The following is a 17,597-nucleotide window of genomic DNA, read 5'->3' on the forward strand; positions in this document are numbered from 1 at the left end:
CCTTATTGTTTTTATTTAGAATAGTTGAATGTTGTGCATTATGTTGTTGCATGTTTTTTAATTGTTGTTTGTTTGTATGTATATACAGATAGTGAAAATGAAGATGATCAGAATGAACGACGATCTACTGGTACGATTATTTATTTCTACTTACTAATAATAAGATTTACACAGAACCAACTAACATATATACATGGGGAAAATATGTACTGTTATTTCAATCTGGAATTAAGATTAGGTTGATAATTCCATGGAAAAGGGAGGAACATTTAGAAGAATTGTATAAGATTGATGTTATTCAATATTTAATCAGATTTGGTATAAATTAATATACAGATCCCATGCCTAGATTGATCTGAAAATTCTTTGTTTTGAAGACCTTTTCTAAATCATTTGGTAATAAACACCTCCAAAAGTTTGAGTGAAAAAATATCATTACTATTAGCTGACAAGACAGACATGCATTTTATCAGATTAGAAAGAAGATTTGAGTTTATGGGTAATTTATATATTTTCCTTTTGATCTTACTGCCTAATATTTTCGAGTATCAGCGTACTGGCTGTATCACTGAAAATATTAGGCAATACATTGTGTGACGTCATAATTACCGATAAACAGAATAATAGGTAGTTTCGTTTTTGATACTGACTATATCATGTGGAATATCTTAACTCTCCCTAACAGGCTCGTCTAGATATTCCACATGATATAGTCAGTATCAAAAACGAAACTACCTATAATTCTATACCTATCAGATCTTTGTAAGCACAGTGAATACACATGATCTGTGCTTAAACAAATTGAGCAGATTAAAGTATCCTTGAAAAGTGCATTTCAAGATTTATGAAAGAGCATGCTTGAATGACTGCCCAATAAGAATGTTTAGACTTAAGATATACATGTATAACCTATGGATGCTATCATAGCATTGTATCATAAGAATGCAGCATGTGATTTTTCTAAGACAGTTCAACGAATGACCAAAAAGCTTCTTATTACAAAACATTTACTTTTTCAGATAATTGAATGTGTTTAAGTTTGTTCTGAAAAACTATTGATTTAAAGGAAGTCTTTTTGTGTCAATATTTTTTCATGCAACATGTTTACAATTACAAATCACATAAATGTTTGCTCCATGTTATTGTTTGCATTACTTAGATGAAGCTTTGCCTTTGAAGACTATTTAACATTTATGATTTTGAAACACACCATTGCATATTACAAAATTTATAAGCAATTAGGGATGCAAATCTGTAAGGCCATACCAAATTTATGTTTTGTTCTGTGGATTCACTGTCTATTTTTGGGCAAACGAGCTTTTGAATAGAAAATTGTTTCTCGTCCTATAGCAGATATTTTACAGTCTTAAAATTAAAAGGATTAAAAATTTAAAAAGATTCTTCAATTTTTGCAAAAATGAGATTTTTACTTGAATTAAATTTGATTAGCTTGCACACCTTTTCGTCTCTTAAGAGATCCATAGAACTACAAGCTCCAGTGGTATGGCCTTATGGGTAAAATGCTGCATGGTAATAGAAGCATGAAAAGAATCATACGTGACTAATACTGTTCTGAATGTGATTCCCTGACTAACTATTTGTTTCTTTTCTGTTTTATATCAGTCAGTGATAATTTCTTTGGTAAGCAAAACTTGTTATATATATTTCTATACTTTTTTATTGCTTCGTGCTCTAACTGGCATCTTACTTTCCATTATACACTGTATATCATATACATTCATTTGATTCCTATAAATGTTTTTTTTTATTTGAATGTAAATTTTGCTGATTTGGTCAACATTTATTATATTTAATTTTGCTAAGAAACTCCACTGACTGTCCTTAAATTGGCCAGAAACCTTATGCTCACAATTTGGATTAGAAGACCACGAATAAATTATATTAAGTATAAAATGGAGGAGGGGGACCAGATGCACATTTTACCAAAAAATGTTCATGAACCAATGGAAACAAAAAACAAATGAAGTGTTTTATAATATTGAATCTGATTGAGTAACAGGAAATATTGTGATATCTCAATGTACAACATCAAAAGATATAGTACTTGTGGCTTTACTTTCATGCTTTAGAATGGAGATAACCTTATTACATGTATTATGTTTGATTGCTTTATGAGGTAAATCTTGGATTCCTTATCACAAATATCCATTTTTGCAACACTTAGAAGTTTTGCCTCTTGAAGTTTTCAAATGCAATATAGGAACCATAATTTATTTTTTATTCATGAACAACTTCACTTTGTCCTACAGTTGGAGCACATGCTGTTTTTAGTTTTGTTTCTGTTTATTTTCATTTTGATTTGTTTGGCTTTAAAATTGCATAATACTGAGATGTATTGTCTAGTAAATAAATGCTTCCCCTTTGATACCTTTTGTTGTATTTGGGCACACAGGCACTGCACTTAGATATGTTGGCCTTTATAGTGAATTTTGTTCATCATTCTGTGATTATATATATATAACAGTAAAAATAGATATTATTTAATACAATCAATCAACCTTGTCAGTTGTGTATGCATGTTATACATTTATCAAATGGAGTATCTGAATGGGGTGATATAACTCGTTCATTTTTTTATAGAATTAACTTTATTTAACATAAGGAAAGTTATGAAGAATATCGGTATGTGATACAATTTTTCACAAAAAATTATTCAATAAGTTCTTTTATTTTGAACATTTTTAAGTATAATTTAATCAATTTGAGTCATAAAGTGGAACTGAAGGACCCTTTTTTTTAGTGAATTCATATTGAAATCGATTGCGGAATAGCCTTTTAAATTGTTGGAAATTGAGGAATTTGAGATATAAATATATCGATATGTGGGAATGGACTCCTTATTTTTCTTGATAATTCTGGATCTCCTACCCCCCTTATAAGTTTTTTTCTGAGAAGAGCCTTGTATCTCTATACATGGTGCACATCATCAATCCCTTCATTGCTTAAGCTTGTATGAGTTTGTTTTGTAGGCTGCATATTGCACATTAGACTGTAAACCAACTTCATTTTTCCTTCAATTCATTTACATAAGTTTATGTTGAAAAATAACGCTAATATGTCAAACTGGTGACTTTTTTTAGTTTGAATACATCAAACAAAGTTTTGAATCACCATCAGCAAGAAATGTGTAGCTAAAAATATTATTTATAAGAACAAGATGGTTTTCAGGACAATCAGGAATTTGATAGATTTAGAAATAAATTAGAGAGGAAAAATACTTTTTTCACAACAATTTCTGCCTTAGGCTAAACTTATTCTTATTACAGGTTTTTCTTTTCTAAGGTTTTTGAAGAAACATGACTGTTTATGTTGAGTGAATTTTTCTAGACTAAAAGTCTCTTTCAAGTCCTTCTCCAATAATATTTTTGAAAAGAGGAAATGACATTAAAATGTCAAATTCTTCTTTTTCTATCCTTGGAACAAATATAACTTACTCAGAAACTATATTTTGTTTTATGTTCTAAATGAAATGAACATTTAAAAAGTTACATCATTCCAAAATATTGCTTAAAAGGCTATGAATATGCAACACAGTTGTTATGTCTAGTATTGTTTGTAATGCCTTAGTGCATGTCATTTACTAATATGAGCCTTACTACAATTTTCTGTAAATGAATTTTGTGTACCTTGTATTGAATGTAATTGAGTTTATTTTGCATGTATTAACAGAAATTCATGTTTGTTATGCATAAAAGAATTTCAAAGAAAACATATTATTGACAGGAGAAAATGTTGATCAGACAATGAACTCAAATCTAATCAAACCTTTGTTATTAAATGTGAGAGGAATTTTGTCTTAAAAACATGATTTTTTTTTAAGGAAATTTCAAGCAAGGACTGTTAAATCCAAGATTTCTTGTCTTTGAATGTTTAGAGTGAGGGAAATGTTTGCTGAAAAATAAACTTGTTATACCCGTATCTCATTGATATTTAGTTTTAAAATGCAGGTTAAAGATTTGGCCTCAGATAGTTATCAGAGGGCACATTAACTTGAAACTTAATCCAGGTCTGCATAATGATGTGAACTTATATTTAATAGATGCCAAATTAGGGCTTTGACCTAGATTTTGTGGTTCAGTAAACACATGATGTAATAGTGTGATCTGTGCACCTAATATTCTTGTTTTTCATATGATTTCAATATTTGTATAATTTGTCATTTATTTATTACAGGTATGGGAAAAGAATTGGAGAATATTATTTTAGAAAATACAGAATTACTAGAAACCAAGTATGTTTTATGTTACAGAATAATATGTAGAATAAATAAACATTCTGAATTAGCTGATTTTAACAAGTATTTATTTGATTTAAAATAGTATACCAATCCTTGTGTTAAAAACAAAGTAGACACCATTTCTTGTAATTGCTATATTTTTTTAGTTGATTTATTGATGAAATACTTGACAATCTATATTATTAGCTCACCTGACCTGAAAGGTCAAGTGAGCTTTTCTCATCACTTGGCGTCTGTCGTCCGTAAACTTTTACAAAAATCTTCTCCTCTGAAACTACTGGGCCAAAATTAACCAAACTTGGCCACAATCATCCTTGGGGTATTTAGTTCAAAAAATGTGTCCGGTGACCTGGCCATCCAACCAAGATGGCCACCATGGCTAAAAATAGAACACAGGGGTAAAATGTAGATTTTGGCTTATATCTTTGAAACCAAAACATTAAGAGCAAGTCTGACATGAGGTAAAATTGTTGATCAGGTCAAGATCTATCTGCCGTGAAATTTTCAGATGAATTGGACAACCCGTTGTTAGGTTTCTGCCCCTGAATTGGTTATTGTAAGGAAATTTTGCAGTTTTTGGTTATTATCGTGAATACTATTATATCTAGAGATAAACTGTAAACAGCAATAATGTTCAGCAAAGTAAAACCTACAAATAAGTCAACAAGACCAAAATTGTCAGTCAACCCTTTAAGGAGTTATTGCCCTTTATAGTCAATTTTTAACAAATTTTCGTCAGTTTTTGTAACTTGTACAAAAATCTTCTTCTCTGAAACTACATGGCCAAATTAAACCAAACTTAGCCATAATTATCATTGTGGTATATAGTTTAAAAAATGTGTCCGATGACACCGCCTACCAAACAAAATGGCCGACATGGCTAAAATTAGAACATAGTGGTAAAATGCAGTTTTTGATTTATATCTTTAAAACTAAGACATTTAGGGCAAATCTTTCAAGATTTAAATGTCCATCAGAATAAGATCTATCCCCTCGCAAATTTTCAGATGAATCTGACAACTTGTTGTTGGGTTGCTGCCCTAAAATTGGTAATTTTAAGGAAATTTTGCAGGTTTTGGTTATTATCTTGAATACTATTATAGATAGAGATAAACTGTAAACAGCAATTTTGTTCAAAAAGTAGGATCTACAAATAAGTCAACATGATAAAAATTGTAAGAGTACCCCTTAAGGAGTAATTGCCCTTTATAGTCAATTTTGAACAACTTTTCGTCATTTTTGTAATTTGTACAAAAATCTTCTTTTCTAAAACTATGGGCCATATTAAACTAAACGTGGCCACAATCATTACTATGGTATCTATTTAAAAAAAAGTGTCTAATGACCCCACCTACCAACCAAGATGACCGACATCAGTAAATACAGTAACAGGTGAGCGACACAGGCTCTTGAGAGCCTCTAGTTTAAAATACTTTGAAATGTGAGCAACTTGTCTCTTTAGTACTGGAATTATTTTTAACATAAACTGACCAATTTATGACATTGTATCTTTCCAGGAATGCTTTAAATATAGTGAAGGATGATTTAATTGCCAAAGTAGATGAGTTAACAGGGTAAGTCCATGTTTCCTGAATGCCTTATGTTGCTTCATGTTATGCAATCAACAACTCATGTTTTCCTGAAGGCCACATGGTGATTCATGTTATGCAATCAAGTAACAAAAAGATCCAATAGACATTTTGGGCTATTCCATTAAAATGTATGTGGGAGGGTAGGAAGGTACTTTCAAAATATCCATACAACCAAGAATCATTTATTAGATATTTTTGCATAGATATATGGGTTATCATAGTAATAGACACATACTGAAAAAAGACCTGTGACTGACATTCAATAATTAAACTTCCCTTCCTACGTACCCTCCCACATACATTTTAATGGAATAAAATTGAGAATGGAAATGGGGAATGTATCAAAGAGACAACAACCTGACCATAGAAAAAACAACAGCAGAAGGTCACCAACAGGTCTTCAATGTAGCAAGAAATTCCCGCACCCGGAGGCGTCCTTCAGCTGGCCCCTAAACAAATATATACTAGTTCAGTGATAATGAACACCATACTAATTAATAGCCTTTTAAGGGCAATTTACAGTCTTCTACAATTGATTGATCCCTTTACAATATATCCAGCTCTAAATCTATAAATGTTGTGACAGAACCAATAAAAAGAAAAGCCTTTACTTGTTGTCTGTAACTTTTTTTCACATCTTTAATTGTCTCCCATGCAGGCTGACTTTCTTGCGTACTCTTATGTGTGTTAACTTGCATGAGATAGATTTATTTTAAGTATTGATATGAAAATAAGGGGATGTGGCATGGATGCCAATGGGACAACTATCCAACAAATTGCAAATGAAGTGGATATAAGCAATTATTGACAACTTAAAGACCTTCAATTAGAAAAAAACATACCATAAGATCAAATCTAAATAATATATATATTGATAAAATTGAGAATGGGGAATATGTCAAAGAGACAACAATCCAATCAAAGAGCAGACAACAGCTGAGTTAAGTTCACAGTTAAAGCTCATTTCCTAATGCTTGCATGTAGAGCAAGACCTTGGTAAGCTTGCTTGCTTTGTTTGTATATTGTACAATTTTTTTTTGGATAACGTCCATTCAAATTTAAATATGATACATACAATTCTAACTATCCCAAAATATATTGTTTGAAGATGTCAATCTTAATTACAAAGCTTGAGTTAACATTTATACAAACAAAACAAACAACCCAACCAAAGTTTTACTCTACAAGCATTAGGAAATTAGCTCCAACTAGTCCTTTAAAATAATGAAACTATGAAACAGTAAGATTAATTTGATCTTTTTTGTATTTGACAGTGAATTGGAAATATGTCGAGAGGAATTATCATCATTACACACAGTAAAAACTAAATTACAAGACAGGATGAAATTACAGGAGGATGAAATAAAAAAAATGAAGGAAGAATTAGAGAAGAAAACAAACTCAGCCAAAGAAGGAGAAGAAGAAGTATTATTAATGTTTATCTATTGCTTGAGTATTGATGAATATAATTTAGTCTAAAAAAATAAATGAAATCCCATTTTAAAATTTTTATCAGATCCTTAACATAAACAAGTTCTTCAAAGATGATCCAAATACTCCTACCTTGTATTTTAAACTTCTGTTCTTCCAAAAAGAAAAAAAACAAACTGACCCAAATACTGTTTGTATTGATGTTCTTTACACAATCAAGGAGTTAAGTACTCATTTTTCCTACAACTTAAATTGCTAAACAAAGAAAATCACCTCTGGGTAAAGTTGTATCTTGTAAGGACTGTTTTATTGAATGATTATTTAAGAAAAAAGATATCTGGTTTAATATATAATAATCTTATTATAGGATGATGTGCCAATGGCTCAAAGAAAGAGGTTTACTAGGGTTGAAATGGCCAGAGTATTGATGGAGAGAAACCAATACAAGGAAAGATTAATGGAATTACAAGAGGCTGTTCGGTGGACAGAGATGATCAGAGCATCTAGAGAACACCCAGAAATAGCAACAACACAAAAACAGAAAAAGTCATCCATTTGGAACTTGTAAGTAAAGTGTTGTCTGTTGATGTGCTAAACATATGTGTTGTCATGTCAAAAGAAGGGGATATTTTGATACTCAGATGAATTAATATACAATGTCCATTTAAAAGTGATGATGATTTAAAAAGAACTATAAAGTATGTTCTTATTGTGATAAACCAAATGAGAAAAATAAGTGGAGGTGTGAAATCAAAATAAAAAAAATGCAAAAATGTCAAGATTTATAGAACTGTATGAATCAATATTTGAAATACCAACTCAATTTATTGTGTAACTATTAGAAATCTTAAGAAGACTTTTTAGTATAAAAAGTTATAAGATCTATGTGAAGACATCCTAATGGAGGATATTAACTCTTATTTTATTACAATATGGTTAATCCTAATAATATCAGTAAAGTAGTTATAAAGTTCTTGACTGACTTATTTATGCCAACATTTGTATGTTACTAAGTCTCATGCAAATTTATTAGCAGTGATATATATATATTATATTTCTAACATATCAGTTGATTGCATTTATAATATAATCTTAGTTTAATGATAGTAAAACTTGCAGACTATACCAGGCTATGGTTTTATTCTATAGATATATTTATCAAAACCGTCTCCATCATAACATAAGGATGGAATGGCAATTCTATATTGTCTTGCTAAACCTAATATTCAGCAAGATTTTCATATATATATATAGATGTAAGAAAGAGAGCTAAATTCAAGTTTCCAACTTGTGAGGGGAAATGAGATATAGTTTGTGATCAAGTTAAAAGTTGTACAATAGATTCCATTTAATCAGATTCCTAAATGTCAGCAAAAAGTGTTCTTATGTACGATATTTTCCATCTTAAATAGTTTGTAGAAAATTGAGTATACTCAGCATGCTCTTTTATCTAAGATAATTTGAAGTGGAGGATAGAACAAGTACCAAAAAAATATTCAGATGTAATCAATTATTATTTTCCATTTTCAGTTTTGGTCAGCTTGTAGCTCCTGACCCGATTCCTGCCAGCAATCCTAACAAGAAGGGAAAGCCCAAAACACAAATTGTTTGAAACCATACTTAAAACAGCATCACATTCAATGTGAAGAATAAAATTTTATAAGAGCCCCAGATAGATTTCTATGAGGTCTTTGGAGACAATTTATTCTAATCCCAATGAAAACTATTGTTTTTATAGATTAATCCAGTGGTGCCGTTAAGAACTTAATAATAATCCATTACCACCAGAAATTTAGATATTAATGCCTTTATAGAAATCCAAAACATTTTTCTGGTGTAGCTGGAATGAAGCAAGCTGATCTGATTATCAAATCTCTTTTACATCAAATTTTTATGAAAATAGTAATAAAATCAAATAATTGTGTAGTACTTATAAATTTATAATATGCTGTTTTGGGTATGGGATTGTAAGGTTGACCTAAACTTGTACTTCACAAACAGTTGACTTCACACTGCACACAGTGAAATTATTTATACATAAAAACATATATGTATAATATATCATTTATTGAATAATGATACATGTACCTTTGTGGACTATATCAGAAATTTGAATTATTCTTAATAATTGGGATTTGAAACTAAATTCACCTTTATGGTTAGAGAGTTTTCAATACATATTTTACTTTTTCCAGAAATAAAATTCAATTGATTCTTAAACAAAATTCTTCAAAATTGTAAAACCAGAAAATATAAAAGAAATATGTGAGTGGAGGAGCTTTATTAAAACTGACAAGAATTACAATGTAGGGGTCAACCTTTATTATAATACCTCAGTTCTGACTATTGGTGCCTTTTTGATAATATACATGTGATCCATTCAAACCTGATCTCTATAAGGAGGTTTAATACATCATAATTGTTAGTGTATTCTTGTTACGTTTTTTTTTTTATAGTTATTCTAGTTTTGAGTGTTATCTTTTTTTTTTTTTTTTTAGTCTTGATACTTTTATTATGGGAATTGAAATTTTATATTTCGACCACATTTGTTTTATTAGGAGTTAAAGCTTTATTATTTTCAATTGTTGGATGGGAATGTAATATTTTCAGCGACATATTTTTTAAAGACTCTCGTTACTAGATCATAGTTTTAGTCACTGATATTACTATTTGAAATCCTACTCATGTTTTATTATGATGACTTAAAAGTGTTTTCAGTTTTTTTAGTTAGATAGAAATTTTAGATTCATATAGCCCATAAAATGTTTTATCCAGCAACGAATTGTACTAAGTAGAAGGTTGTGATTAGATTGTGTTCTGTGAGGGTTCTGTAGTAGACACATATTAATACATATATCTTTGTCCAGTTTGCATCTTTGGTAAACAAGTTTTATAAGACACATTCAACGTGTTAAACATCCAAAAATTATTGTCCAGTTTGAATCTTTGGGTAAATAGTTTTATAGGACACATTCAATGTTCTAGACATCCAAAAAAATCATTTTTCAGTGCATCTTTCGGTTAATAGCTTTAATTGATAGGACACATACAATGTTCTAAATGTCCAACAGCTTTCAGTGCATCTTTGGGTAAATAGTTTTATAGGACACATTCAATGTTCTAGATGTCCAAAAATCATTGTTCAGCTGCATCTTTCGGTTAATAGTTTTAATTGATAGGACACATACAATGTTCTAGACGTCCAAAAATCATTTTTCAGTGCATCTATGGGTAAATAGTTTGATAGGACACATTCAAGGTTTTAGACAACCAAAAATCATTTTTCAGTTTGCCTTTTCTATAATTTTTTTTTTTTATAGGACACACAAGTTTCTAGACATCCAAAATTTAACGTCCAACTTTTAACTTGAATCTTTAGTAGGTGTTTTATCATTTACTTATATACACTGATAAAAACACATTATCTAAAACATAAAGGAGATTTGAATCAACTTTTTCCAAAAAATAAAGATGATTTTATTCACATGTTTAATTTTGTAACATTCATTATGCATTACAAATATATATGTATATTTATTGCACAAGTGTTTCTGAGAGTAGAAATTCATTCACATTCCAATAGACTTTCATTACATTAATGATAGTACATGTATGTTAGAAAGATATGAATGTATTTAAATAGATCTATAATCAATAATTTAATGGTGCTAATTATAGAACTGAGGATAATTTTATTTGTAAGGACCAGCTTACACATACCTGAGACTGTTTTACTATTTTTGAACCATTTTGCTCAAACCTTAAGGTCATGTCGAAGTCATTTACTTTTAACCTAGTGGCTATTATCTGATACATTTATCTGTATGCAGATTTTTCTGAAATTTTAAATATTTGTCCATTTTTGAAAAATTGCAATAATATTTGCACTCCATAATTTCTTAATTTGCTGTACTTTTTGCTGGTAAATATTGAATACCTCGACTAGACCTTAAAGAAGTTTTGACATATCAAAGATAACAGGTTTACTCAGGTTCTGGTCCATATATGTACATCACTAGGGATCAATAAGAGATCAAAGTCCATTCTGTCATATTTCTTATTCATCCTTATTGACAAATTAATTCACATTTATTATTCCAGGTTTTCCTGTTCTTTCTATTTTTTTGCATGATAATTTGATTCTTTGATCCATATTGATCCCTATTGGTATTTTAATTATTTGTAAAATAAATTTAATTATTTGTAAAAATAAATTAAACTTGATTGTTATTTTAAATGTTTTTTTTATTTTGTGAAGAAAAATGAATTCATGTTATTGCATGATTAAAAATGTTTGTTATATGTTTGTTTTAATAAAATTATTTTAATTGAATAACTTATTTTATCAATATGGATCAAAGATATTAAGTGTGTTTTTCATTATTTTAAAATATGTTTTTGTGACAATTTTTTCCCATAGGATTTCTCTGGATTGGAAACAGAAGAAACTAATAAAAAAGAAATGAAATTTAGGCACTAACATGAATCAATTGCATATGGTGTAAAAATATCATTTTCCCTGGTCTATAAGGATATCACTTCGGCAGGCAATCCTTACAATATTGGTGGCCTAAGTTGAGATTTGAGTTTTATAACATTTGATGGTTGTTTGCCTAATGTCCAGTGGCAAGTAAATCATGTATATCTAGGATGAAATATAGTTATGTGTACAAACATGAGTGTGTGGCTTGTTCATCTTGAAAGGGGCTATAAAAAGGGTTGTCTTCACATACATAGCAGAATCAACACTTGCTATAGTATCTTTCACAGAATGTATCAAACTATAGTCTCCTTTTATCAGGCTACCCTTTCAGTAGAAGTGAGGTCTTCAAATAGAAAGGGCCTCAGCAAATAACAAATAACAAAACATTGACCTGAACTGGTTCTTCAAGGACACATCAGAGATGGTACAACTCATTTTGAAAATGTGAATTACAATTCCCAGATCGACTGGAATACAAAATATACTATCAAAATGCATAATTATGTGGTGAAATAATAAAAACTCATTTATTTATGCTTTATCCATTTCTGTACATGACTTAGAATTATGATTAATTAATACCTTGAAGTACTGAAATATTTTAAATCCTTGAAATATTTATAAAGGTTGTATTGTTATCAACAGTATTTTGTTGGTTGTCAAGTTTTCTTTGGTTGTCCGGGTTGTTGTATTTCTGAACATGGCATGAACTTACACCTAATTGAAGTCTTGAAAACATTGGACATTGCTGATGATGTTGCAAAATGAAAAATTGAACCTAAAAAATTATATTGTGTTTACTAGTTATTGTGAAATTGAATTCTCTATTAACTCTGTTTCTGACTACTAATTCTGTATACAGCATGCTTAACAGTTATGGAGATTTAGACCACAGGGTCATTGTGAAACAAATAAATCACTGACAATTATTCAGCAGTAAATATGTTTTTTTTTTATAAAAATTTAATATTTAGAATTTCCTTATTTGAACCAAAATGTGACAAGTTTCTAGAATCAAATATGTTACAAAATTATAAGACAGAAATATTTTTGGATTATTCGGTAAATAGAAAATAGATATTACTCATGGCAGGAAAGAAGATCATGCTTCATTCATATGTACTTAAATGAATTTATAATTGGTCTTTGTAAAATTGAGTTGTTGTAAGTTTAGACCTTAAATACATCCTTTGCATTTGTTGCAAATTCTTGAAAATTGAATAAAAATGATATTCACATGAAATGCTTGTGTGTAACATAATTTACAGATTTGACAGTCTTTCATTTGTTCAAACTAAAACATAATCTTATTCTTTAAATAAAATATATGAGTTAACAAATTTTTAACCTGTAATTCCCAAATAAATACATGCTAATTCTATAGTATCAATATATGATATGATTTGCATGAAAAGTAATAATTTCAGCTAAATCTCAAGCTGTTGTTGATATCACTCTATTTTTAGATCATTAACAAACTACAGATTTGTTAACTTATATACATATTCACACTTTGCTAGCCTGTAGTCAGTGTTGTAAAACTGCATGTAAACATTCACTAAACAAGTCATATGCAACTTTTAAAATCAGATATCAAAGAAAAAAAGGAAAATTTTTATAACATGTAATTCTGGGAAAATCTTTTAACCTATAATTCCTTTCTTTTCAGTTTCATGCCCAGTTAGTATGTGAAGATGGTGCTAGTTGTTACCCATTCTACATCGTGTTTTAATGACTTTTAAACTTCGGGGAAAGTTTTAGTGTTTACATGGCAGATATTATATATATATATACATATACAGACTTTTTATTTTATTAACACAAGTTATATGATGCATTTGTGCCAAATTTATTTCTATGTTATATCTAACTCATCTGATTTTAAAAATGCATGAATGGCATGTGTTTTAGTGAATGTTGTACAGTTTTAATTAAAAATATATTTATCCTAATGTGTGAATTCTCTTTAAAGCTTTCCTGTAATGCTTTTGATTTGAATACAGATCCTTCATCCTCCATTTACAGACAAGGATCTAAAAACACTCTGTTCTACTTTCTGTTTTGAAGAAGTATGGTTTTCTCATTCAAAATTTGGAGACGAGATTTGATAGACTGATATATTAATTACCAGAAAAAGAAGGTAGAACTGAGTATTGTCAGATCCTTGTTATCAAAGTGTGGACACAGATATGTATTTTAATCGGATTGATATTGAACTAAATACTGTAAATTCAGAAATATTGGCAATATTTTTTTCTAACGGGATAGGGTTTGCAAAAATAAAAACTTTAAATAGAGAATAATAATTTGTATGCATCACTTTCTAAAATCAAAATATAAATGCTTGCATTTACATATATTGTTAAAAAAACTAATAAGTATGGCAATGGCATACAAAATTTTCTGAATTTACACAGTACTGTAATATTTTTATAGTTACTTAACACAGAAGAATATGGCATGTTAAACAGTTTGATTTCTGTTGCAATGACTAATGTCCCTTTAATGCTTAACAAAAGCATTATTTCAACATCATCATCAATCTAAGAATTTCTGTGCTATTACTTTTTACCTGGGCCATGTCACACAAAAGACTTGAAAATTGGTATTTGCTACTTCTCTACTAAGCATTTAGGAGTAAGAACAACTTTGGCTGGGAGTATAGTTATGTGTCCTGGTAAGGTGACATGTCCTTCTTCACACTTTTACCATTTGGGAACATTAAAATTGCGGCTCAAGCGAGAAAATCAATCTCATTTCGATGATCAACAATAATCTATAAGTACACTACCATCATAATGCATACATAAAAATCATATATTCTCATTTGAAACTTCATTTACAAAATATACTAAAGCAATGTCTAGGAACAAAGTTATTTCTATGGTGTTCATTGCTGATATCAAATGACAATCATGGGTTTCTGACATTTAATGAATCAGATGGCAAAACTTATACTCATATTTATCCTTGGAATCAATCTTGATAATAAAGGATACGGGCAGAATAGGTTTACAGATTGTTTGCTTTGTTAGCTTTACATGGCCATATGAGCCATGAGAGCTTTTGTAATCACTTGGCATCCATTGTAGTAAACTATTCTCTGATAACAAAGGACCAAATTGAACAAAACTTAAGCTGAATGATCCTAAGGGTATGAAATGGTTCATAATTGTCAATCCATCATCATTGAGGATAAAAGACAACACACTTGACAATGGTAAAATGTGTTGTCTTATATCATGATAACTTTAATAGATTAAGAAAATATGATGGAGGTTCAGAATGACAATATAGGAAGATGTGGTATGAGTGCAAATGAGAGAACTCTCCATCCAAGTCATAATTTATAAAAAATAACCATTAAAGGTCAAGGTACATCCTTCAACATGGAGCCTTGTCTTGTCCTGTAGTAGTATTACATTCATTATGTAATGTTTATTAAGGTGTTAACTTGTTGACCCGTAGTCCAGTTTGGTGGTTCATATTCAGAACATGGTTATAACATGAACTTCATGAAACTATATATTGGGATCACTCTTGTAGGCCAATAGTAATATATCCATGTTTTGGTGTGCTGCTTACAAGTCTATCTTAAACCTGTCATAATGAAAACACTAACTAAAATACATAGGACAAGTGTAGAGTAAACTTTAGTGATAACAGATAAACAAACAGCAATCACGCAACATATGTTTACCAAACTGGAAGGTTCTAGTATTCTTGAGGTGTTGTTAGAAAAAGCGGAGGGGACAAAGCCTATTTATTATGGAGTCAATAGGACAGAGGTCAAGGTCACTGTAACTAGATATAAGACAACATTAAAAAAAAAAATGGATGGCATCTGTGCCAAGTTATTTTAATTGATTGAAATCAAACTTGTGCAGATGAAAGATATAGAAAATGGGAAAAACCTGAGATGATTTTTGAAATTTTAGGGCAAAGGTCAAGGTATTGTTAGTAAACATAAAAATGCTTTTGGAAAAATAGTTTCAAGTTGAAATCATGAATTTTCCTTGCTTGTAATAAAACTTAAACAGAGGGAAGATATAGGGCAGAGGAGACACTTATGATTTTGGAAACAAAAAAAGGTCAAAGAAACTGATACTTTTTCATATATGGTATACTCAAATATGAATAAGAACACATTTATACAGGAAAAAAATACCCAATAGAACATTTTATTTGTCCATTGACTAGTACTAGTTTTTTATGATGCACCTACAATAGTAGATGGACATTATGTTTCTGGTCTGTTTGTCTGTTCGTTTGTCCGTTCGTCCACCTGTCCTGCTTCACTCAGTTAAAGTTTTTGGTCAAGGTAGTTTTTAAAGAAGTTGAAATCCAATCAACTTGAAACTTAGTATAGATGTATCCTATGATATGATCTTTCTAATTTTAATGCAAAATTAGAGTTTTGACCCAAATTTCCATGGTCCATTGAACATAGAAAATAATAGTGTGGTTGGGGTATCTGTGTACTATGAACACATTCTTGTTTAAACACTTGAATTGTCTCAATACATGTTCAGTGCTGTGCTGTGTGCACCAGATTTTTACTTGTTTTGTACTGATATTGACAGTGAGTGTTGATGGCTTCACAAATTAAAAGAAAATTGGATTAAAGCAGAATGAACTAATGAAAAGTCAAGAAATTACTGTCAATATATTCAAGTTCTTTTACACCTTGTTTATAAAGCAATTAATGCTTTTGCTTTGTCTATTTGACCAAAGTTGTATACTCTTGCTTGTACATTGCTTATGTGTTTTATGTTTAACCCTGTGTATTACATGTTCCTTGCTTGTGTATGTTGCATGCAACTCTTGGAATGACATGTTCCCTGCTTGTATGTTGTATGCAACTCTTGGAATGACATGTTCCCTGCTTGTATGTTGTGTATAATTAACTGAATGACATGCTCCTCGTTTGTGTGTTGTGTATATGTTACTAAATGACATGTTCCCTGCTTGTATGTTGTGTATATTAAAGGCACAAAAAAATATGTGTGTTTCCTATTACATCTTTGAAAAAATAGGGTAGGGATTTTTTTTTAATAATTTTTTTTACATTGAGTCTATGAAAGAGACATTATGACTTTATTAGTGCTAATTGAAAAATGACAAAAAAAACTTTAGGGTAGGCTTTTTTTAGCTGAAAAAAATGAATATGGAGGGTAGGGTAGTAGGAAACACATCTTTTTTATTTGGCCTAATTAACTGTATGATATGTTCCCTGCTTGTACATATGAAAGTAAGAAGATGTGGTGTAATTGTCAAGGAGACAACTCTCCACATGAGACCAAATGACACAAAAATTAACATTTGTAGGGCACTTTACAGCCTTCATCAATGAGGAAAACCCATACCACATAGTCAGCTGTAAAAAGCCCCAAAAATTACAAATGTTAAACATTTCAAACGACAAAACAACTTAATTTCAAGCTCCCAATTTGGAACAGACACACACAGAATGTGGTTTGGTTAAGCTAATTTGAAGGTGGGCCAACCTTTCCCTAGCCTGGGAAAGTGGTGTAACAGTACAACATAAGAACAAACTATACACATTAGTTGAAATTAGCTTCACTCACATCAGACAGATACAAAGCAGAAACATGTCTAGCAAAACACTAAGTGAGCATGACAGGGTACCTATAGATCTCCACAACAAAAAAGACACCAAGTACAGACCAAAGAGTACCCTCGGTTTTGGTTTGTTACCCCGATTTTGTTTTTTGTCCATGGATTTATGAGTTTTGAACAGCAGTATACTACTGTTGCCTTTATTTACTGACTACTAGTTCTATGCCAATAACCATAACAAAAAATAATCATG

The 17,597-nt window shown here is 30.2% G+C and overlaps 1 protein-coding gene across 15 annotated transcripts in view; it reads left to right on the forward strand.

Annotated features, from left to right (window-relative positions):
• LOC134696987 (C-Jun-amino-terminal kinase-interacting protein 4-like) overlaps positions 1-17,597 on the forward strand; it is a 64,293-nt gene that overhangs the window by 13,476 nt on the left and 33,220 nt on the right. For 7 of the 15 annotated variants that reach the window (XM_063558956.1, XM_063558964.1, XM_063558958.1 and 4 more), the window contains 6 exons: positions 89-130; positions 1,624-1,641; positions 4,195-4,252; positions 5,776-5,832; positions 7,125-7,275; positions 7,649-7,845. In XM_063558956.1, the coding sequence (XP_063415026.1) occupies positions 89-130; positions 1,624-1,641; positions 4,195-4,252; positions 5,776-5,832; positions 7,125-7,275; positions 7,649-7,845 (523 nt within the window). The remainder of the gene's footprint in view (positions 1-88; positions 131-1,623; positions 1,642-4,194; positions 4,253-5,775; positions 5,833-7,124; positions 7,276-7,648; positions 7,846-17,597) is intronic. The other 8 variants (XM_063558957.1, XM_063558963.1, XM_063558967.1 and 5 more) reach the window with 3 other exon arrangements.

Source organism: Mytilus trossulus, chromosome 14, assembly GCF_036588685.1.
Source record: "Mytilus trossulus isolate FHL-02 chromosome 14, PNRI_Mtr1.1.1.hap1, whole genome shotgun sequence".
Classification (NCBI taxonomy): Eukaryota; Metazoa; Mollusca; class Bivalvia; order Mytilida; family Mytilidae; genus Mytilus; species Mytilus trossulus.